General features: G+C 51.1%; 1 protein-coding gene across 4 annotated transcripts in view; it reads right to left on the bottom strand.

The window, feature by feature from the left end:
* The window catches only part of ATP2A3 (ATPase sarcoplasmic/endoplasmic reticulum Ca2+ transporting 3), a 63,231-nt gene that overhangs the window by 5,564 nt on the left and 33,876 nt on the right, over positions 1-23,791 (bottom strand). For 3 of the 4 annotated variants that reach the window (XM_059487216.1, XM_059487217.1, XM_059487219.1), the window contains 13 exons: positions 20,323-20,411; positions 16,759-16,861; positions 16,405-16,536; positions 15,514-15,639; positions 12,884-13,102; positions 11,342-11,677; positions 10,150-10,370; positions 8,925-9,127; positions 7,964-8,049; positions 7,193-7,326; positions 6,659-6,776; positions 5,818-5,935; positions 3,808-3,880 (listed from right to left, as the gene is read on the bottom strand). In XM_059487216.1, the coding sequence (XP_059343199.1) occupies positions 3,808-3,880; positions 5,818-5,935; positions 6,659-6,776; positions 7,193-7,326; positions 7,964-8,049; positions 8,925-9,127; positions 10,150-10,370; positions 11,342-11,677; positions 12,884-13,102; positions 15,514-15,639; positions 16,405-16,536; positions 16,759-16,861; positions 20,323-20,411 (1,958 nt within the window). The remainder of the gene's footprint in view (positions 1-3,807; positions 3,881-5,817; positions 5,936-6,658; positions 6,777-7,192; positions 7,327-7,963; positions 8,050-8,924; positions 9,128-10,149; positions 10,371-11,341; positions 11,678-12,883; positions 13,103-15,513; positions 15,640-16,404; positions 16,537-16,758; positions 16,862-20,322; positions 20,412-23,791) is intronic. The other variant, XM_059487218.1, reaches the window with a different exon arrangement.

The following is a 23,791-nucleotide window of genomic DNA, read 5'->3' as shown; positions in this document are numbered from 1 at the left end:
CCAGCCTGGGGTAGCTTGGTTTACCCAGAACACACCTTTTTCCTTAAAAAAAACCTACCCAGAAGCAGCACTTGCTAAGGAGAGTTAGAAAAATCCCTTATCATGAATCTTTTGACTGTATTTCTCTCTCTTTCATCACTGTACACATCACAAAATACATCTCACTGGGGACTGCTGTTCCTGTGCTCTTGATAAATAAGGGTCCTGCCCAGGGTTACCCTGGGGCTCTGTGCCTGCTGCCAGCCCTGGTGCCGACAGCTTCCAGGGGAATTAATAAATAACAGGCAAGGCAGAGGGAAAAGGCTTTTTTGCAACTTCTGCCAAAATTTTTTTCCAGTGCTGGCTGCAGAGCCCCGTCCTTGTGTGCTGAGATAAAATGGTTTGCTGTGATGGCAGCATCCCTCTGCATGACACTGCAGGCTTTGGTGCAAGGCAGGGATGCTGGCAACTGCACTGCACTAAATATCAATGCAATAATCAAAATTAATGTCCTCCCCACTGCAGCAGCCTCTCTTCCCTCTCCTCCAGCAGCTGAGCAGTCCCCACTGGGTGACACACCAGTGGTAATTTGCAAACCATGGCAGTTCCCCTAAAACATCACCCCATGGCTGTGCAAACGGGGAGGAGGATGCCATGGCATGTGGCAGGCACAGGAAGGGGACATGGCTGCAGTGTTAAACCACAGTGGATGCTCTTCAAAAAGTTGCTCTTAGGTGTCTAAAGTGACAAAATCCTGGCATGGAGTGAGTCAGGTGTTTCTACCAGCCAAGGGTCCAGCTCCAACATATGCAGGTCCCTGCATGCCAGTGTCTGTCTGTCCTTCCCTCACACAGGTGACAGGAGCAGGGCAGATGCAGGACCTGTTTGCAGGGATGATGGGATGGTGACAGTGCCTCTGGATGCTGCCTCACACCAGGGGTGTCACAGCCTTCCAGCACTTGCAAACCACAACTGCACAATGTGAGCTCAGCTGCTCCAAGCTCTGCTCCCCACAGACAGATGAGGCTTTTGGGGGGGCTTTTCCTTACTGCTTTTGACTTTCCTCAACAGGTTCCTGTAAAAGGTGCTGCTGGAGGGATGCAGGCTCCCACTGCCAGCCCAGATCACCTCCTTCACCAAGGGAAAAGCTGCAGCCCTTGTAGCTCTGAAAACTGCACATCTCCCCCATCACAGCAGGGCACCCTGAGCTTCAGCTGAGACCCCAGACCCCAGGAGAAAACCAAAAGGGAAATTGTCCCCCCATCCCTTTGCAATACCAGGGCAGCAACACTGGCAGCTTCCCTCTGCTCTTCCATTTCTAAAGCATGACACACAGACATGAAAAACAGGAGAGAGGGGGAAATAAAAACAAAAAGCGAGGCAGCAAGAGCTGTAAAGTCTCATGTGGATATTCCAGCACTAGAAGGTGCAGCACTGCTCTCCTGCAGAGCATCCCACAGCTCCAGGGATGGAAATTGTCCCCCCACCCCTTTGCAATACCAGGGCAGCAACACTGGCAGCTTCCCTCTGCTCTTCCATTTCTAAAGCACGACTCATGGACATATATAAAAAACCAGAAAAGAGAGGGAAATAAAAAATCCTGTGTGGAGATTCCAGCCCTGGAAGGTGCAGCAGTGCTCTCCTGCAGAGCATCCCACAGCTCAAGAGAATATTTGGCCCATCACACAGCTCAAAGGATGGAAAATGTCCCCCCACCCCTTTGCAATACCAGGGCAGCAACACTGGCAGCTTCCCTCTGCTCTTCCATTTCTAAAGCATGACACATGGACACACATAAAAGAACAGAACAGAGTGGGAAATAAAAACAAAAAGTGAGGCAGCAGAGCTGTAAAATCCTGTGTCGGTATTCCAGCCCTGGAAGGTGCAGCAGAGCTCTCCTGCAGAGCATCCCACAGCTCCAGGGAATGCTTGGCCCACGGGGACACATCCTCTGCCAGCACCCAGCCAAGGTAGCTCCAGGCACACATTTCCCTACAAGGGCAGGCGCTCGCTGCCCGCTCTGCCGTGCCAGGGAGAGGATGGATGGCTGCCTCCTCTGCAGGAACACGGGCAGCTGCAGCAGCCCCTGTGCTCCTGGGGCACTTCCAGGAGCTTCCCTCAGACCCAGGTGCATGGGGGAAAATGAGGGTGAACAGCTCCTTTTTGCTATATGCTGGAGGATTTTTTGTGTTGGAGATTTTGGTCCCTGCACGTTTTGGACGGTCTCAGATGCAGAGCTGTGTCTGCCCCTGGCAGGGAGTGTGATGCATTTGTCACTGCACTGCCACCTCTGCCAGCCACTCTCCTCTGGGAGGATGCTGAAGCCTAAATCTGGTGCCAGCTTTGCAGAGAAGTGCCCAAAGCTCCCTCAGTGGTGGAGATGTTCACACCAGGGACCAACCTCACCTGCAGATCAGCTGCAGTGGCAGGAGACTGCAGGGCACTGTACTGCCATGGGAGAGGGACCAGGAACAGGGTGGGGTTGCCACCATCTTTCACCTCCTGCAAAATGACCCTGAGGGCTGCTGTCCTCACTGGGCACAAGGACAAACAGCTGCCTAAATGCTGATCTGCCACAAAAGACACCAAGTCAATTCCTGTGCATCCAATCTCCTGATTTTCAGTGGCCCTGCTGCTGTCAGGGCAGGCATGTAGGGCAGAAAACACCTGCTTTGTGGTTTTGTCCCTGCTTTTACCACAGCAATGGTGATGCTCAGCACCCAGACAGGGCCTGCTGCTGGAACATGGTGAGAACAACCACAGCAGAGCTCCAACACCTGTGAGGGGTTTGCTTTGAGATGGGGAACATGAGGAGGTGCAGGGACAGTGCAGGAGGGGAGCAGGGTGGGCTCAGCAGTGGGCTGATGGTGCACAGAGGGACCTGAGCACTGGGGTTATCTCAGTGTCCTCCCTATAATTGGTACTTCTTGAGAACCACTTAGAAAAGAGACAAAGAGGCTTCTGCAAGGCCTTGGCACAGATGCCTGGAAATCTTCCTCCTGCATGCCACAGGATTCTGAGAGAACAACCACTTGAATGCATACAGCATGGAAAATATCAAAGATACTACAGCAAGAGATCCCTGAGGGTGGTGAGCCCTTGTGAGCCTGTCAGTGTGTGACAGACCCTGAGAACATCTCCACGCTCCAGAACATCTGCAGCTCACACAAAGCCAACCTCAGAGGGGCCAGAGGGGAATGGAGGCAGCCAGATATGCAAAGGATGCGAGATGAAAGGCTGGATGTGAGCAGAGTGATGGGGAGAGGAATGTAAAGCACTGAGACCACAGTGAGAACTCAAGAGTCTCAGCTTTCTGCCACTTCAAGGACAAGGAAAATCCAGCATAATGGAAACACATCTAAATCTCATCAAAGGAGAAACTTTTCCATGCAATTCCTGAATCAGCAGAACTCACAGCTATACATTTACATTCCTCAGCTGAACACCCTTGGCCATCCCTTGGATGATCGCATGCTGGAGACCATTCCCAAGCCCTGTCTTGCAGAGACCAAGTGCTAGCCTGGCTCCTGGCCAAAACTGCCATCAAACAGCTACTTCACAGGCTTGCTAGGGCCTTATTTTGGAGCAAACACAGAGACCACTGTGGGAAAGGAGATCCTGTCTGGGTAGAGTCTCTTGGCTCTATTATTGTATCTCTGTTCTGTATCTAAGCCATGTTCACCCAGACACATTCCAAGCAGGTCCCCACAAGACTGCAGGAAGCACAGGGATGCAGCATTCAGGGATGCAGCATTCAGGGATGCAGCATTCAGGGATGCAGCATTCAGGGATGCAGCATTCAGGGATGAGACAGGTAAGGAAGCCAACCCTTGCTCTGGAGTCTTGCAGGTATTCAACTGGTGCTCCCCGCTCCATTTGGGTGTTACTGTCCTGAGAATGCCTGGCAAAAAAAAAAATATCACAAGACCACATATAAAAGTGGCTTTTGGAGGTATTTTCCTTTGCTTTTCAAAGGCCAGAGCAATCAGGAAGTGGAAGAGTTTCAATTGCTTCTTTCAAGTGTGATGACTGAAGCGTGGTGATTTTGCCACACAGCTGTGATAGGAGAGTTGCATGGGAAACCCTGGATCCGTGAGACAGAGCAACCCATGAGCATCAGCAGCACTGTGACTGTGGGGATGAGGGAAGCTCAGAGCTCAGAGCACCTGAAACATTGGGAGTGTGCCATGGGAGGAGAAAACTGAGCTGCTGTGCTGGCACTTGAGAGGATGTGTGCCTACCAGAAACCTCGCTGTGCTTGGAGCTGTGCAGGCAGAGCAAAGAAAAGCACTTCCTCCAGCAGTGCAGAGATTTTACAGAGAAATACAAAGTGTGGGAGAAGGACAGACTCAGCCTCAGAGTACAGATTGTGAAGTGAAGACCAAGGGCATGCATAGGATGCAACATTAACCAGCTTTCCTACACCCAGCCTGGTGCCATGCTGTGGAATTGTTGCTACAGGCTTGTAATTGTGGGAGAAAACAGACCTGGGTGTCTGATGAGAGATGAAACAATTCAATAAAAACAGGCTAGAAACAATTTCTATCTGGTTTGTAAACACAGGAGCCCTGCACTTCTGTTTCTCTGAGCAATTGCTGAGTTTCTGCATCAGCCCCATACAGGAAGAAAGGCTGACATGAGCGCTACCTGCACACCAGGACACACTGATGGGGAGGGAGATCTGTTTGTGACCATTTCCTGCCTGCAATGCTTCCCCATCCCATATTTCCAGGTACTTGCAAAGCCCTGCTCCATGAGAAACCAAACACAGCTGTGACAATGCCCCAGAGCCCTCCTTGACAGGGCTGGCCAGACCTGCCTTCAGCCTGGAAAGGCAAGAGTGGCTTTGCACACATTTTCTGGGTTGTTATTACAGGGTGAAGGGAAAAAGAGGGGTTTGCTATGACACAGGTTGCCTGAGGGGTGAAAAGATGGTTTGAGCAAGGTGATGGTGTGGAAGAAATCCAGTCCTCACACTCAGATTGTTCAGATCTTCCCTAAGCAAGGACGGTGCCCTTCCTGCCCCGCTTCTCCCTGCTATCACTGTCAGGGCAGGCTCACCCCAAAAAATGAATAAATAAATCCTATTTCTGGAGAGGGGCCACCCCTGTGGCAGGCACAGTATTGCTCAGCAGCCCTGGGAAAACCTGTGGGCTTAACTCAGTGCTGAGATATCCCCCACAGCAACAACTTCTGCAAGAAATGAAAGAAAAGATGATATCATCTCTTTGGAGGGCTGCCCAAAGACAGGCTGTGATTTACAGCATGGAGCCCAGGAGCACACAGGAACTGCTGCTCCAGTGTCACAGGAGCTGCTTCTCCTCTGGTTGTGCCAAGGGCTGCATCCTGAGAGATCCCTTTAAAGTGGGCAGCCACTTCAAAGCCAGTTTAAAACCAGTTTATAAGGTGTTCAGCTCTCAGTGGATCTTAGCACAGAGGTTGCCAACACCAAATAAGGATGGACAGAGAGAGGTGGAAATCTGAGAGGAAAAAAGACAGGTTTCCTGTTACAAATCAGTGTTTGATTTGTTTCGCTTCATAAGCAAAGGGATCCAGTTCCTGGAGGTTTAAGAGGAACTGAATTAATAACTTGTGGCAGGTTTATCTAATGCTCCAGCTCCAAAGGGAGCATTTCAAGCAGATGCAATCACCAACTGCTCTGCCAGGCGTGGCACCAGGAAGGAAGGGAGCAGGAGAAGACCCTTGGCACAGCAAAGCTGGGTGAACATGCAGGTGCAGACATCACACAGGCAGAGGAGGTGAGTTAGGGGTCCACAAAACCCCCAGGAACCCCAAGCAAAGTGCCACCCTAACCCAGGGGGTGCAGACCATGCTCACCATCCAGGTGGTTGCGGGAAAGGTACTTGAGGCCTTCATCCAGCAGGATCACAGGCAGGGAGATCTTCATCACAACCACCCACTGTGGCCAGCTCAGGGGGGTCACCTGGAAGATGAGCTGCAGGGTGGAAAGGGTTGGACATGTCACTAGGGGAGCAGGTGGGATATTTTGTTGTTTTAGGGATCACATTGTCGTATACAAAGGTTGAGAGAGGGTCATCACAGGAATAAAGAGGGAGGATCCAGACAGCCCAAACAGGAGGATTTCTTCAAGGTCTGTCATGATCCAAGGTGGATTTTGGCCAAGATTAGTGAAAAATTATAGTCTTCACCTCTCCTGCAGATGGGGAAAGTGAGGCACAAGGCAGGACTGCGTGTTTATGTGGTCACAGGTGCTCAGCAGGTGACGAGGGACAATGCAACCTCCTGGGTACAGAAACTTCATTTTAAGCACCTTTGGGCACCAACCAAGACATCCCCAACCTTGCAAAGGAGACAACTCCTAAAGGGCTGAAGCACCCTCTGGAGATATCTAGAGCCTTTGCATTGCCCATTGGGAGAGCTCTGTACTCCTGGCTCGTGGGGCAGAATGACTCCTGATTTCCATGGTTCATGGGGCAGAATGACTCCTGATTTCCATGGTTCATGGGGCAGAATGACTCCTGATTTTCATGGTTCATGGGGCAGAATGACTCCTGATTTCCATGCTGGGTTGAGCCATGGGACCTGGCCCTGAGGGCACCTTCTGGGAACAGTCATCCCAGAAGTTTCCCGACCCAAAGATTGCCCCAGGGATGTCCTTGTCCACAGGAAGCACAGGGAGGTGACAGAGGGCACTCACAGGCATGGGCTTGACATAGAGGATGAGGAAGTGCAGAGCCATGGACATGATGATGGCCCCCAGCAGCCAGATGTTGAGCCAGGGTGGCATCCTCAGCAGCGACTGGTTCTCAGAGACACTGTGAAAGTGAGGGGACAGGGTTACCCCCAGAAACCCCCCCCACATCTGCCCATGCTGGGAATTTCATTTCCCTCCAACATGCAAGGCCATATGCTACATCATTTCTTTTCCAGGCTGTTCATCCCCAGGCTTTGCTGCAAACTGGATGTGGATACAACCAGCAATGCATGGATTAGGGCTGATCATTAATGACCAAATCACTAATGAATGCAAATCCAGTCCTTCCTTCACTGCTCCCAGGCACAGCACACTGCCTTGGAGCAGTTCCTCTATGGAAAACCCAGAGCTCCCCTGTGAGGACGCTCTGAACGGCTCTGCTGAGCCAAAGCAAAGCCCTCACCCTACCCAGAGCCACTCAGAGAGACAAAATCAGTCACACACAGAGCAAGGAGAGCAGCCCTGTGGGCAGCACACCTGTTCAGAGCATTGCACATTTCGATGGTCACCAGCACAGACAGAGCCATCGTCGTTGGGTATCGCGACTCGAAGATCTCACAGTCAATTCCTTCAAAGATAGGGTTGTCCTCAGTGCACCTCATGAAGTTCCTCTGTCAGCACAGGAAACTGCTGGTAAATACATGGCAGAGCAGCAGGAAAGGCAGGAGAGAGGAGGAAGAGTGGACTGGTTGGGGGGCAGGTGATGAACTGGGCTGCTGTTAAATGTCCCAGGGGTCAGAGCAACCAATAAAGTGCCTGCAGTGACTCAGCTTCTGTTGGGGTTGGGCCTTAGGGGTATGGCTGGGCAGTGCCTTGAGGCTCTCAGGTGCAGTTAGGAAGGAGTTTGAGCACACACGTGTCTCCATCAGAAATCCATCTTCCATTGCACATGCCATTGGGATGTGATGGCACCTGCTTTCCCTCTGCCCTGCAGTTTTCACATTAGCTACAATAATGTAACATGAGAACAGATCCCTTCCAATATGGGATGAGGCACAGAAGCTACTTTCAGCTTCTCTGAATCTCTCTGAATGTGAAACTTTCCCTACTATGCTGGTGGCTGGCAGAAGCAAGGCTGGAAACAACCTGAGTGAGAGAATTTGCTTCTGTTTTAAATTACTGTCTTCTCCACCAGGAATTTGGGAATGCCACAACCAACACAGAGGAAAGATAGATAAAAGACCCCAAGACATGAAAGCACACCCTCACCCATGTCTGCAGCTGTCAGCCTGTTCCCTCCTGACTCACCAGCTGATGGAAGGAGACCTGCGGTCCCTCGGCGTCGTACAGGAACCACCAGGTGGCTGCTCCCACTGTGGCCAGGCCCACGTACACTGTGGCCAAGAGAGACACCCTTACCCCAGCACCAGACAGGGACCCCTGTTGTGTGGTGATTTCAGGGTTTACCCCAGAACCTCGGGCCCCTCCCTTGAAGATTCCCTCCCAGGTGTGTCAGTCACCTCTTTTCCACACCCTGACCCCTGCTCAGCACTGTCTGTCAGTCCTGGCATTCCAGAAGGGCACTGAGTGATTGGCAGATCCAAAGGATGCCCTCTACCCCTGGGGGGCATTGGGCCATCCAGGTGTCCTTTGTCCGTCCCCTCCTGTCCCTGCTTGGTGGCTCCCTGCCCCTTCCCTGCCCCTCTCCCCGGGGTTAAAGGAGCAGCAACCACGGGCTCAGGGAGTTCTGTTGGAGCTGGTGCTGCATTCAGAGGCCTGAGGGCCAGAATAAAGCTCTGGATCCAAACCCTCCATCAGAACCAACTCCTTTCCTTCACCATCCCCTTAAAAGCTTCTCTGCCAGAGGGAAACCTGAGGAGCAGCCTCTGTTATGGGGGGAACCTCCATCCCAGCACCACCTGAGCTCCTGCAGGCCTGGACTTGTCCCCACGTGCCCAGCTGCAGCACCCAGCCAGCCCAAAGTGTCTGTGGGGTGAAACACCACACACCCAGCCAGGCAAAAGTGTCTGTGGGGTGAAACAGCACACACCCAGCCAGCCCAAAGTGTCTGTGGGGTGAACACCACACACCCAGCCAGGCAAAAGTGTCTGTGGGGTGAAACAGCACAGTGCCACTATTTGGTTCAGCAGTGAAGGCCAGACAAGCTCAGGCACGTCTCATCCAGCTATACTGGTAATTATTCCAATAGACCCCAGCCCAGGACAGCCCAGGCCCACCCTGACACACCCTCCCACCCAGCAGCACCCACCTCCCACAGCCAGGTAGCGGAAGAAGAGCCAGCCACTGATGAGGGGCTCCTTGGGGTTGCGGGGCTGCTTGTCCATGATGTCCAGGTCGGGGGGGTTGAAACCCAGCGCCGTGGCCGGCAGCCCGTCCGTCACCAGGTTCACCCACAGCAGCTGCACGGGAATGAGAGCCTCGGGCAAGCCCAGGATGGCTGTCAGGAAAATACTGCAGAAAAAAAAAGGGATGTGAAATTATACACGCTCTGGGCAGCTAAGGTTCTGTGTCATGCAAGGGGGAGAGAACATCTGGATCCAAAGCCTCAAACTGTCTATTCACCCCAAGTCCTGCAGACGAACCCACAGCCCCTGATAAGGAACCTGAAGCCCAGCACTGAATTTTGCAGCTAAAATTTGTTTCTGTTGCTATTAAAATCTGCTTTGCAGTTATCCAACTATTGATGTCCCCAGGCCACAAAGGTACCTGTGACAGTGTTTACAGGGGTCTCAGGTTGAGGGAAGAGACAAGGATTTGACTCCATGTTTCAGAAGGCTTGATTTCTTATTTTATGATATATATTATATTATACTAAAATAATAGAATAAAGGATTTCATCAGAAGGCTAGCTAAGAATAGAATAGCAAAGAATGATAACAAAGGTTTGTGGCTCAGACTCTCTGTCCAAGCCAGCTGACTGTGACTGGCCATTAATCACAAACATCCAACATGGGCCAATCACAGATGCGCCTGTTGCATTCTACAGCAGCAGATAATCATTGTTTACATTTTGTTCCTGAGGCTTCTCAGCTTCTCAGGAGGAAAAATCCTAAAGAAAGGATTTCTCATAAAAGATGTCTGTGACAGGTTCCCATTCCCAGCACAAACACCCATGCTGAAATGCTAGGGCAAAGGATGATCCCAAGGTTGTGCTGATGTTGCTGAGGACTGGGAGGGATGGGCAGGGGCAGGGATAGCTGTGACTGGGTGATAGCAGCCTGTGTACAAATATCTGCACCCGGATCAGGCACTTGCATGAGCTTAAATAGGCAATAATTTGACAGAACAGGTCCTGCAGTATGGCAGGATTGTAAAACTACAAAAAAAAAAAAATCAATCTCCCTGCCCTTGGGAACAAGACATGGTGCCTGGGATTACCAGTTTGGGCCCTACACACTGCTGCCTGCAGGTGCCCTGCCCCAGGGGATGTGTCCCCCCCCTGCAGCATGATGCCCACTGTGGGAGGCTCTCACCAAACGACCTCCCCAACGTTGGAGGAGATGAGATAGCGGATGAACTGCTTCATGTTGCTGTAGATGGCTCTGCCCTCCTCCACGGCCGACACAATGGTGGAGAAGTTGTCATCAGACAGCACCATCTCAGCAGCTGACTTGGCCACGGCCGTGCCCGACCCCATGGCGATGCCAATCTCTGCCTTCTTCAGCGCCGGGGCGTCATTGACACCGTCACCTGTCTGCACACAGCCGGGGTCAGCGTGGAGGGATTGTGCTGCGCTGTGATGTCATGGTTTGCCTCAGATACCCTGGGCCCCTCCCTGAAGATTCCTTCCCCAGGTGTGTCAATCACTTCTCCTTTCCCCTCCCAGCACTGTCTGTCAGTCCTGGCATTCCAGAAGGGCACTGAGTGATTGGCAGATCCAAAGGATGCCCTCTACCCCTGGGGGGCATTGGGCCATCCAGGTGTCCTTTGGCCCTTTGTCCCTCCCCTCCTGTCCCTGCTTGGTGGCTCCCTGCCCCTTCCCTGCCCCTCTCCCCGGGGTTAAAGGAGCAGCAACCACGGGCTCAGGGAGTTCTGTTGGAGCTGGTGCTGCATTCAGAGGCCTGAGGGCCAGAATAAAGCTCTGGATCCAAACCCTCCATCAGAACCAACTCCTTTCCTTCACCATCGCCTTAAAAGCTTCTCTGCCAGAGGGAAACCTGAGGAGCAGCCTCTGTTATGGGGGGAAGCTCCATCCCAGCACCACCAGAGCTCCTGCAGGCCTGGACTTGTCCCCACGTGCCCAGCTGCAGCACTCAGCCAGCCTAAAGCGTCTGTGGGGTGAAACACCACACACCCAGCCAGCCAAAGTGTCTGTGGGGTGAAACACCACACACCCAGCCAGCCAAAAGTGTCTGTGGGGTGAAACACCACACACCCAGCCAGCCAAAAGTGTCTGTGGGGTGAAACACCACACACTCAGCCAGCCAAAAGTGTCTGTGGGGTGAAACACCACACACCCAGCTGGCCAAAAGTGTCTGTGGGGTGAAACACCGCACACCCAGCCGGCCAAAAGGGTCTGTGGGGTGAAACACCACAGTGCCGCTATTTGGATCAGCACCAAGGGCCAGACAAGCCCAGGCACGTCCTGTCCAGCCATATTGGTATTTACTCCAAAAAGATTGAGCAGGGTGGAGAGGAGGGGACAGGGTGTCCTCAGGGGCTCACCATGGCCGTGATCTCGTTGAAGGACTGCAGGTACTCCACGATGCGGGATTTGTGCGCGGGCTCCACGCGGGCGAAGCATCGAGCCTCGCGGCACGCCTGGCGCTGCGCCTCGGGGGGCAGCTCATCGAACTCCCGGCCCGTGTAGGCCCTGCCAGACACGTCCTCGCTCTCGGAGAAGATCCCGATCCGGCGGCAGATGGCCACCGCCGTGCCCTTGTTGTCGCCGGTGATCATGATGACGCGGATGCCGGCCTTGCGGCACATCTCGATGGACGAGGTGACCTCTTTGCGCGGAGGGTCCAGCATCCCCACGCAGCCCACAAAGGTCAGGTTGTTCTGGGAGGGAGGAACACACCCCAGACCCATGTTAACCCCTTGGGATGCATCCACTTCCTACCTTGGGCTTCACTGGGATTTCCCCTGGGAAGAAACTTCCAAGAGGTTTCTGGAATTTATGGTATAAATAGGTAGGAATTTATGGAATTCCAACACACCCCCTATAGCAAGCCCCATGACCACAACCAACCCTATCCCAAGGCCATAGCCAACACCCCAGTTGGCCCACTCTTCTGGGTAAGGATCCAGTGAATAAACAAACACTTCCAACATCCCCCCTAAATAAACCATAACAATCACCAAAGACACAAAGCAAACCCCCAAGCTTACCAGCCTACCACACCCTACAACAGCTGCTACAACCAGCTCCAGCACCTAGTAATAAGGGGAGGGGTTAGATGCAACTGCCAACCCCCATAAAATAAAGCACAACCCTAAAAATAAAACAAATTCTATCATAAATTCCTACCTATTTATACCATAAATTCCTACCTATGGAATTCTGTGGCAGTGTTGAGGATTGCAATACAAGATGTTTTCTTGTATTGCATTACCGTCTGTATGGCAGATTATCTTTTGTCAAGTGGGCAGTTTGCCTTATCTCTCTCTGTGAGTGACCACATTCACACCTCCCTTAGGAGGGGACACCTGCTGATAACAGCTATTGAATGTCACTGCATGGCTGATAAGAACTACAGCATCCCATTGGGAGATGTGAGCCCAGAGAGAGGAGCCAAGCATTCCTACATGGATATAACCTGGAGGTTCTGGAACACCAGCACGGCTTCTCCACTGGATTCCCCAGAGGAACAGCAGCTGCCTCTCCTTCCACTGGATCTTCACAGGAAGAATCCATCCTTCTCTGCAGGATCCCTGCTCCAGCAGAACCACCCCTGACACTGCAGGAGGGCTGCAGCCACATTTCCAATTGGACTGCTACCAACACCCTGACCCAGAGGGTCACGCGAACAGCCAGGATTAACCAATCATGTATTAGCTAGAGACACGTGAACAGTAGAGATTTATTATAAATATAGTCTTTTTAGGAATAATAAATTTGGCTTCACTGGATCATGTTGGTCATGGTGTGATGTCCCTGAACCTCTGCGCCCTGCATTTTTGGGGGAGAAAAATCCTGCTGGGACAGCTGGGGAAACTCTGGGCACAAGGAAGATGGAGAGCAAGGCCAGATGTGGGGCGCTGTACCTCGTAGTGGACGAAGGTGGCCGAGTCGTGCAGCTGCATGCTCTCCCTGCGCACGGGCGCGTCCTGTGTGGCCAGGGCCAGGCAGCGCAGGGTGTCCATGCCCATGCCCCAGTCCCGGATCCTGCCCAGGATCTTGTCCCTCACCGGGGCCGTCAGCGGGACCTTGGCGGTGCCCACGCGCACGTGGGTGCAGCGCTCGATGACGCTCTCCGGGGCGCCCTGTGGGGAGGAAAGGAGGACTCAGGGGATGGGGTGAGGATGGAGGGTCAAAGGAAGTGTCAGAGGGAGGGAAGGCACCAAGTTTGGGTAAAAACAGAGGAAATCTCCCCAAATTCCAGCACTCATCCCGGCCCTGTGGCTCAGGGCACTAGATGGCAGCCTCTGACTGAACACACCGGGATCACACCCAGGTCACCAAGAGCAGGATCTGCTGGAGAGCCAGCTGACTCCTGCAAAACCTACAGATCCTCCCGAAATACTTCCACCCCATCCTGTAAGAGTGACAGGGGGTAACATGGTCAGGACGAATGGAGACGAGAGATCTCTGCAGCCAGGTCGTGGAACTTGGGGTTTATTGCAAAGGGCCTGGGTGCAGGGCCCTGCTGGGAGCTGCCAAACACAGCTCAGAGCAGGTCCCAGAGAAGAGAGGGCAAGAGAGGATGAGAGAGTAAAAGCATAAGAGAGTAGAAGGGGTGAGAGCTAAGAGGCAAGAGGTAAGAGAGCGAAGTTCCCATTACAACACAATAAATCATCTTCTGTGTTGAATATTCTCATTCTCACTAATCAATCTAGTACAATATACAAATCATATAGCATTTACATACAGCCTATAAGAATCATTACATTACCATGCTGTGTTACATTTTAAACCCTAAAAACTCCTCTTTGGGCCCCTTCTGCCGAGCTGTAGGGTCTGCTCTGACCCTTGGACCTGTCTGCAAGCAGAGGGTGTTGTTCCATCAAAAGGGGATCACCTTCAGCTGGCCACACCATTGTTTTCCAGTTGTTCAGTAACTGAGGTATCTCAAAGCTTGTTTTCATTTCAATCTCGCTTTTAGTGTCCGTATTCTCAAAATCTTTTGCCAGACAATCATATTTATAAGGCTTTCCTGTTTCATCTTCCTCAACACCACCCCAAAGACCCCTGCTCTGACCTGCAGAGGATGAGAGCTGGAAATCTGTGAGGGAACAAATGTGTGATACTCAGAGGATGTTTGTGATGCCTTTGCAATTCAGGAAAACATGTCCTTGAGCATCCCAGCCTCTCACCCCAGCCCTCCTGACCTTACAAAGCACCCTGACATTACTCTTTAATATAAAACTTGCAATCTTTCTATTGCATCTCTTAAAAAGCTCTCCCAGGGCCACAGATCCAGAGGCTTCAGAGGGTCCCAGCCTGGCCTGGAGGGCAGAGTTCACCTACCCAGATAATTTCCCAGTGGGAACAACAATATTCAAATCTTCTCAGAGTCAGCGGGGAGAAATTCCACCACATCTCTTCCCTTGGGAAGAAAATTTCCTATGAAACACTATTTTATTTCTGGCTTCACTATTTTATTTCTGGAAAACTGGACATCATCCTTTGGGCATTACTGGCATCCAGAGGGTCCAAGCCTTTAATAAAGGCAAGTGCCCAAATTCTGCACAAGGGCAGCTGTCCCTGGCCCCAGCACCGACACACTCAGCAGCACCTTTCCCTCCCTCTAAACCATCTCATCCCCTTTCTTCCCTCATCAATATGGCAAAGACTCACCTCCTCCCTGACCCCACCAGCCTACCTGCTGGATCCTGGCTCCCCAGCAGCTCAGAGCTTCCACCAGCACTGCAGGAAATGCTCTGCAGTTCCCCTCACCTTCCCCAGAGTGTGAGAGTAGCTGCAGAGCATCACCACTGCCCTGTGCAGCCAGGGCCAGATGCTGCTGTGTCAGGACCTAGGGCATCCCTCTGGCTGTCCTGAGCAGCCAAGACCCCTGCCAGGGGGCTCAGGGACCCTGGCACAGAGCCCAAAACACCTGTGGGTTTGATTATGACCCGTGGAGCAAATTACCAATGTTATATGAAGGTCTGCAAGCCACAACAGTTTAGGTAGAATAATAGTGAAGTTATCACAGGGTGGAAAAGTAGATTTTAGAGTTTCTGGTATGGGGGTTCAGGAGGCAAGATGGAGGGAACTGGGCATGTCCAGCCTTTCTCCTTCTTCTTCTTGGCCTCCATCTTCTGCTGTGATGGTGGCACTTTTGGATTGGTTTAGAGTAGAAGCTCACTGTCTAACATAGGTGATAGGTATTGGAAAGCAATTGCAAATAATGTACATGTAGTTTTTAGTATAAAGACATAACACTGTCCTGGGGCAGGCAGAGTGCCTGGAACTGTCTTGCTGAGCTGACCTTGGCAGGGCAGGAGAAAATCTTTTATAGGTAAGACGCAATAAACAACCTTGAGACTGAGAACTGAAGAGCTCAGAGTCCTTCTTCAAGCGCTGGGCTGGGAAAAGAAACTTCTGAACTTTTCTTGGGTTCACTCTGACAAGCTAATGATCCCGACACTGCTGGGTGTGTGAGGGGAAGCTGGACCCTGCAGGTGCTGCAGCCCTACCTTGACAAACAAACCAACAGTGGCTTCAGCCCTACCTTGACAAACATCTTGCTGCCAGCAGAGTTGTTGCCAGCCCCGCTGGGGGTGCAGTACACGGACATGGACTTGCGGTCCCGGGAGAACTCCAGCGTGCACTCCTTCCTCATCAGCTGCTTGATCACCTGCAGGAACAGCACGGGGCTGAGCAGGACAGGCCAGGGACACTGCTGCTCTCTGACAACCCTGCTGAGCCCCTGGGGTGGGAGGAGAAAGGCAGCCACAGGAGCCAGGAAGGTTTCTGATAAGCTTGCCTTATCAGAAAGGAGTCAGAATATTTATTACAACCTGCACAGATCTATCCTGAGGAAAAATGCTGGAACCAAGAGCCCTTTGAGCAAGGGAAGACATTGTAAGATCCAACAGAGGAAATACAGACCCAAAATAAAGTGTGTTTTCACCCAGGAGGACAGGGAGACACTGGAGCAGGGGAGTAGCCAGAACAAGATATTTTCTTGTCAAAAATAGATGTTTCCAAGGAGCAAATGTCACTGGGGCAGGCCAGGCTCAGGGGAACAGGGTTTGGTTCATGCTGGAGGGTGGCTGCTCAGTGCAAAGTGGGCACCCAAAGATAACTCCAAACTTGCTCATCTGCAGCCAGAGCTCAGGCTCTCATTTAGAGGGTCTCTCCTGCCTGAGCAGGGACTGCACTGAGTTGAAGCCTCAGGAATCACCTGCTCCAAAGCTGGTCCTCAAGGCCCTGGCATCAGCTCCCCAGGGCCACTGTTCCAAAACCAGCTCGCCATGAGAGCCCATAAATCACATCCTTGTGCAAATCGGTCCCTTAGATCATTGCAAGTGTTTATTTGCCCAAAATTCAGCCATCCTCAATCCCTCCTCTCCCTCCCATCCCCCAGTGCTGCAGCTCACAAGGGTTTCTCCCCACTCACTGAGTTGCAGGCGTTGGCTCTCTCCACCTTGGACAGCTTGCTGAGGTCGGTGTTGAAGACATTCATCTTCTCAACCAGGCACGTCAGGGCTGTTTCAGTGGCTTCCCCCACCTTCTCATAGACTTTTTTGGACTAGAGGGCAGAAAGAAAGAGCTTAAGCTTTAGAGCACATCCTCCACACGCTGCTGCTGCTCCTGAGGATGCTGCCACCCACCACACCAAGGCACCCCAGGGGATGAGGGAAGCCAGGGAAGGGGATCCCAAGGGACAAACTCTACTCTTGCTGGACCTGAAGCACCTGAAGCACAGCAAGAGCATCCTCCCTACCCCACCCAGGCCCTGGTGCCCCCACACCTCATTGTAGTCCAGCGAGGAGTCATTGCAGAGGGCACAGATGGTGGCCAGCTCCACCAGCCCGTCGTACTGCCCGCACTGCACCGGCTGCTCGTCCTTCAGGCTGCGGGCAGAAAACAACAATGGAGAAACCCAGAGCACACAGGGAATATTTTCCTGTCTGCTCCGGGGTGCCCTGACCCCCAGGGGAGCACTGACTTTGACCCTCATTCATGGAGAAAGTTTCCTAAACTCCAGAATAGACTGGAGTCCACAAAAGTGTGAAATAGATTATAGAGAGCAGTGTAGGTGTATCACTTAGGTGGGAAATTTAGGTTTTGGGATTTTTAGTATGTTGTGGATGGAAACAAGATGGAGGGCACAGGGTGTCCTCCTGGATTTCTTCTTCTTCCTTCTTCTTCTTGGGTTTGGGTGGCATTTTGTAATTGGGCAGAAAAGTCCACATTGCAGCTCTTTGGGATCAGTTACTGGGTTAAAAGGGAAAATAATCTACAGCAATTGGTTCTTAATTGGATAGTTTAGCCTTAAAAGACCATATAACAAGAGATTGTTGGCCATTTTGTGCCTTCTAATGAAAAGCTGCCAAGCTCACAGCAGTGAGACTGTTTTACTGATAAGAAATAATAAACACTTGAGTCCCAACATGAACTTCTGTCTCAAGTGCCTTCAATCCAGACCCAGAGAAACCACAACTGGAAGCACCACGCAACCCCAACAGCCTCACACCAGCTCACACCTTCAATACAGTTAGCTCACCCTAAACATCCCTCCTAGGGGGATACATAGCCTACACATCATTTTTGTAAAAGTGGAAGCAAAAGCCCAATTAAAGCACCAGTGCTGGCAATAAATCCTTGAGTTCACATTTTGTACTTTATTAAATGGGGCAGGACTAAATCGCAAATAAAATATCACAGGAGGCAAATAAATTCTGCAAGTGGCCCAGAACAAGGGGAGCAGCAGAGGAGTTCAAAGGAGCAAGCAGGGGCTGCTCACAGGCTGATGATGAAAATGATGGACCAGAAAAGGGGCAAAGAAATTCATGTTAAAACCCATCCCCTCAGGGGTTTCCATTTGCTTTGAATCCAGAGGAGCTGTGGAACCAACAGCAAGTCCCTTCCCCTCCCTGTGATGCTGTCTCACACTCCAGAGGGAACCCAGGGGAGCATTTAGGAGCAGCAGAGAGCTTGAACAGCTGCACTGCTGTGGCTGCTTCCAAGCAAGTGTTGAACTGTGATCTCTGCTTCCTCAATAGCAGCTCTTTGCTACGGAAAGGAGCAGCCCTGAACACTCCAGCTGCTTCTCCTCTCCTGGTGGCAGGAATGGTAGCAGTGGTTTTGAAGGAAATCAAAAATTCCCCTGGTTCCAGCAGAGGTAACTGCAGGTTAGAGCTGTGTAAACCCAGCCGGTCATCTGCTGGCTGGAAAAATAATTTGTCAGGCATTTACTAGGATCAGCTTATACCACTGTTGGTTTCCAATGGAAAGAACATTTTGGAGCCCTTGTTACAGCTCGGGAGCGGAAAACGGAGCAGCCAAGAAAATCTGAAAAATCTGTTTGGTGAGGGAGACAAAGCCACACTGGGCTGTGAGTGGGAAGGGAGAGCCACTGCTCCTGCCCAGAGGGGCTGCCCAGCCCTGGGCTCACAGGGAGGGACAGCAGACACAGCAAGCATGGCTTGTGCAGCACGGGATCCCCTGGACATTGTGGGAAGGGATGGGAGCCCCATGGTCAGACCCATGTGCTGGGAAAAACATCAGCAAAGGGGCTCTGTCACGGACATCTTTTCATGAAAAATCCTTTCCTTAGGATTTTTCCTCCTGAAAAGCTGAGAGGCCTCAGGAACAAAATTTAAATATTGATTATCTGTTGCTGTGGAACGCAACAGGTGCATCTGTGATTAGCTCATGTTGGTTTGTTTGCAATTTATGGCCAATCACAGTCAGCTGGGTCAGACTCTCTGTCTGAGACAGAAGCTTTGTTATCATTCTTTTCTGATTCTACTGTTAGCTTAGCTAGCCTTCTGATGAAACCTTTTTTTCTATTCTTTTAGTATAGTTTTAATGTAATATATATCATAAAATAATAAATCAAGTCTTCTGAAACATGGAGTCAGATCCTTGTCTCTTCCCTCATCCAAGAACCCTTGTGAACACGGTCACAGGGCTGCTGGCTGGGTGCTGTGTGAGCAAAGGCAGTGTCCTGCATGAAATATCCCCCTGCCAAGGCCAGGTTAAAGCAAACAAGCCTTTAGTGCTACCAGCCCTGGGGGAAGGGGGATTCTCTCCTCAGCAAGCCCACACATCCCTCTCCATACACAACACAGGCACAGGGCTAAATCAAAACTCAGGAACAACAAAAAATGTTGCAGACCAACAGAGTGGCCCTGAATGCAGCCCCCAGAGCCAGAGAACACTGAGCTTCAGAGGCTGGCAGGCACAAGCTCAGCCCCCAGGTCCTCCTCAGTTTTAATTGAAATGCACTGACTGACACCAGCTTATGACTTGGCTCAGCTTTTAATGGAGATTCCTAGCCAGGGATCAAATTGGCTCCATAAATATTCATGAAATTATGTCTGTGGCTGAGATGAGTTACAGCTGCTCCATGGAGGAGCAGAAGGGACCATGCTGACAGATGTGTCTGGGATCACTGAGCAAAGCAGAGGGGAGCAGAGAGTACTCCCACCACCAGCTGAGCTCCTCATCTGCCTTCTTGCTACACTGGGGGCCACCACCTCCTTCCAAAGGAACAGGAATAAACAAATACAACAGCAGAGAACTCCATGTGTGTGATAACGCTTCAGAGAAAAGCCCCCAGCTCCCACTCCCTGACCATGCCTGCCCTGAGAGACAGCCTGACATCAGCAGGATCCTGCCCTGGGCACACCAGCCATGGCAGCCACCCCTCCTATGGGCACAGGGCTCAGGGAGCACTGTCCTGGTGGGGTTTGAGCCATTTGCAAATCCCCCTGAGCATTGCTGGTGGCTCCTGGACAAGCTGCCCACCCTGCATCCTGCAACAGCCACCAGCCAATACCCAAACTGTGCAGGTTCCAGAAACATGGTGAGGCATCTTCTGCTGCAAAGTGAAATAGATTATAGAGAGTAGCGTAGGTGTATCACTTGGTGAGAAATTTAGGGGAAATTTCTATGTGATGAAATTTCTATGAAATTTTTATGTTCATCCCCAATCCCACATTTGTCATCTCTGGTTCACGGGTGGCCTTGTTTTATTGGGATTGCTAACCAAGGGAGAGCCAAGGGTGTGGAACCCTCTGCTGAGCAGTGGGAAGGCAGAGCCAGGGTGAGCAGCACCCAAACCAAGCGGGGCAGGATCTGGGTGTGAGGGAAGGGAAACACTGTCCTGGTGCCCATGGACAGCAGATCACAGCCCATCACCCAACACCTGCAAGCCCACTGGGGATCCCCATGGACAGGACTGCAAACCACCATGGAAACCCCTCCTTTCCCCCAGCCATGGCCATGAACCCAACCCTCCCACCTCCCCCAGCTCTGCTGCCAGCCCAGAGCCCCCTGTGTCCCTGGGGATGGGACCCTCACTCACATCTGTCCCTCGGGGGCGTAGGTGGAGCCGGTGATGCTGAACTCGTGCAGGCTGCACTGGCTGCCCTCCACCTTCTCCATGATGAACATCTGCCAGGGGAGAGGGACAAACAGAGCATCAGGCAGCACATTCAGCCCTCATGCCCAGCCTGGAAACCCACCACAATGCACTGTCCCAGTTATCATAGCCCTGCTGGCACCAGGCTCAGGTGGCACAGACATGGTTTATGAAAATTCCTTTCCTTAGGCTCTTTTCTCCTGATAAGCTGAGAATCCTCAGTAACAAAATGTAAACTATGGTTATCTGCTGCTGTGGAATGCAACAGGTGGATCTGTGATTGGTCTCATGTGGTTGTTTGTAATTAATGGCCAATCACAGTCCAGCTGTCTAGACTGTCTCGGTCAGCCACAAACCTTTGTTATCATTCTTTTTCTATTCTTAGCTAGCCTTCTGATGAAATCCTTTCTTCTATTCTAATATATCATTTAAATAGAATAATATATTATATATTATATATTATATATTATATTCTTTTATAATATATAATTTCAATAGAATTCTTGTATTCTTTTATAGTATATAATTTTCTCTTAATATAATATATATCATAAAATACTAAATCAGCCTTCTGAAACATGGAGTCAGATCCTCATCTCTTCCCTTGTCCTGGGACCCCTGTGAATACCACCACACTCAGGCCCATCCCTGGTCAGCCACTACCCCTGGGTGTCCCCAAATCCTTCCAGCTCTCCTCTGCCTTTGTCATGTTCACCTCCTGCAGCTCCTTCTTTCCCTAGGAGATGAGAGATGCTGAGCCTGTTCCTAAGAAGGTTCCTGTGTTTGTCTTGGAGCACAGGAGGGTCAAGGTATCCACTCCTGCCCTGGAAAGCCTCTGCAGGGCAGGATCCAAGCAGGGGTGGCTGCCCCTGCCACCCTTCCCAGCCAGCTCTCAGCCACCAGCCTTGTGCCTTACTGGGATCACAGCTCAGCTCTGTAATAAAACCCCAGTGAGCCATAAAAGTCCCCCACACTCCATTTTTAGTGATTTTTGCCTTTCAAAATCCTTCCAGTTTTTCTTTTGCTGCTATAATGAGACAAATCCCTCAAACTCTGAAATAAAATTACAATTCCCCTCTCCCCAGGCTCCCCCAGTCCCCCTTGTCCCTCCCAGCACAGCCCACCTGTGAGGGCAGCATCCCTGGGAACAGGAGCAGAGAGTTCAGAGATGCTCATTTCTGCTTCTTGTTATTTATGACCCACACTGAAGCCAAAAAGCAACATAATAAATTAAAAAAATAAACAAAGAAATAAATAAAACTGGTTTGGCAAATGCATTTCCCTGGCTGCAGAGGGAAGCCAGGATTTAATGTGGATGCAGAGAAGTGCTGCTCTCCTCAGCTCCACGAATTTGCTGAGTGCCTCCAGAAAGCAGGTGCAGGGAAAACTGTTCCACTCCAACCTGTCTCAAAATAATTGGTTTTTTACTCTATTTATTTTCCTCTGGTTGTTTGTATTGTTCCCCAGGAGAGGGAAGCAACAGATGCTGGAGAAATCAGCAGGCATCACTCAAGCACCAGAGATGCAACAGCTCCAGCTACCACCCACTCCTCTGCCTTCCACATTTCCTCTGGCAACAAACAGAGGTTCACCTGCTATTATTATTAATTATTACTTGCTATTATTATTAATTATTGTTAATAATACAAGGACACCTCATCAGCGTGAGCCTCCCCCATACAGGAGGGGTCCCAGGTATGAGCTAGGGGACAAGCCAAGCCATAAGGGATGTTCAGGGAGCCCAATCCCAGCATGGTCAGCACCAGGACACCCCAGGGGCTTTTCTCACTTTTTCTCACCTCCCTGTTTTACAGGTTTAAGTAAATCAAAGGAGCAGGTTCAAAGCATTCATCTCCTGTGTGAGTAATTCTGAGCCCAAAACAGCCTCACCCAGTTATTTCCAGATATCCACTACCCCTATCCTGAGCTAATGCTGATGCCTCAGGTTTAGATTTTATATTTTTCACATTCTGTGCTGCTTTAGTGTGTAATTCTGAGCTTCATATCAGAGAATGGTGAGCTCTGGGCACAGAGCAGGGAGATAAAACAATTCCTGCTCCCGCTGGGCACCAAGGACAAATGATCCAAATCTCAGGCCCAAGAGCATAAACAATATGAACTAAAGAGAGAAAGACAAGCAGGATGGGACTTCATAACCTAAAGCTGTAATTGGACAATGAACTGCAAGATGCAAATGGAGCAGAACTGATCAAAGTGAGAGACCCTGTGCCTGGTTGTCCATTTTGGGGCCATTTTGGTTCATCTTGGGCGCAGCCCTGGCTGGGCTCTTGTGCTGCCCAAGGTGGATCCATGGAGATCTTTTTAATAAATCCCTGCTTTATTCTTTAGCTCTGTCCAGTCCCTGTTCTAGGCCAACCTTCACAAGGCACCAATGCCCTCAGCTCCTTTCCCAGGGCCCATCAGGGAGGCCCAGCACCATCCCTGAAAGGTTCTGAAGGAAATACTGAGCCAAAGTGCTGCACAAGAGGTGTCCCAGGTCCCCTGGAGGCACTGGGCTCCTCTGGCAGCTCAATAAAGAAATCAAATCCTATTTCCTTTGGTAACAACCCCCCAAAATGACAGACCCAGAACCTGAGCTAAGGCACCCAGTCTGAGACACCACCACAAGGAACCTTCCAAGCCTAAGCACCCATCATCTTTTTTTGAGACATCCAACACCATCAGCATTCCAGAGAGCCAAAATCTCCTGTCCTCCTCAGAAAATGGACTCCTGAAACACCAACCAGACTCATTTATTAAAAAGCTGAAAGAACCCACCCCAGCCTGATGGGTTTGCCTGATATGAGCCTGTTTGTTTTCAAATGCCCATGGCTACAAAACAATTATTGCTTTCACAATAGTGTCTTTCTTATTAAAAAAGGGAAAAGGGAAATAAAAAACCCACATCATTCCAAGCTCTTTATTTTTCCATGCCTTTTTTTTTAAAAAAAAAGGTGCTACATAACCCACAGCAAGCAGAGGTTATATCAAATTTCCTGCTGCTCCCAGCTTGCGTGACTGGGCCAAGCATGGGGGCAGCCAGGGCACTGCAGAGGTGTTTGCAGGACCACAGAATGGTTTGGGGTGAAAGGGACATTAAAGCTCATCTCATCCCACCTCCTGATATGGGCAGGGACATTTTCTACTATCCCAGGTTGCTCAAACCTGGCCTTGGCCACTTCCAGGGATCCAGGGGCAGCCACAACCTGTGCCAGGGCTCCTCACCCTCACAGGAAACAATTCCTGCCTCAAATCTAATCTAAATCTCCCCTCCTTCAGCTCAAAGCCATTCCCCTTGTCCTGTCACTCCAGGCCCCTGTCCCAAGCCCCTCTCCAGCTCTCTTGGAGCCCCTTTAGGCACTGGACAGGGCTCCAGAGTCTCCCCTGAGCCTTCCCTTCTCCAGGCTGTGCA

The sequence above is a fragment of the Ammospiza nelsoni genome, chromosome 21, assembly GCF_027579445.1.
Source record: "Ammospiza nelsoni isolate bAmmNel1 chromosome 21, bAmmNel1.pri, whole genome shotgun sequence".
NCBI classification, from domain to species: Eukaryota; Metazoa; Chordata; class Aves; order Passeriformes; family Passerellidae; genus Ammospiza; species Ammospiza nelsoni.
Note: the sequence above shows the minus strand (reverse complement) of the source record. Positions and strands in the feature narration are given on the sequence as shown.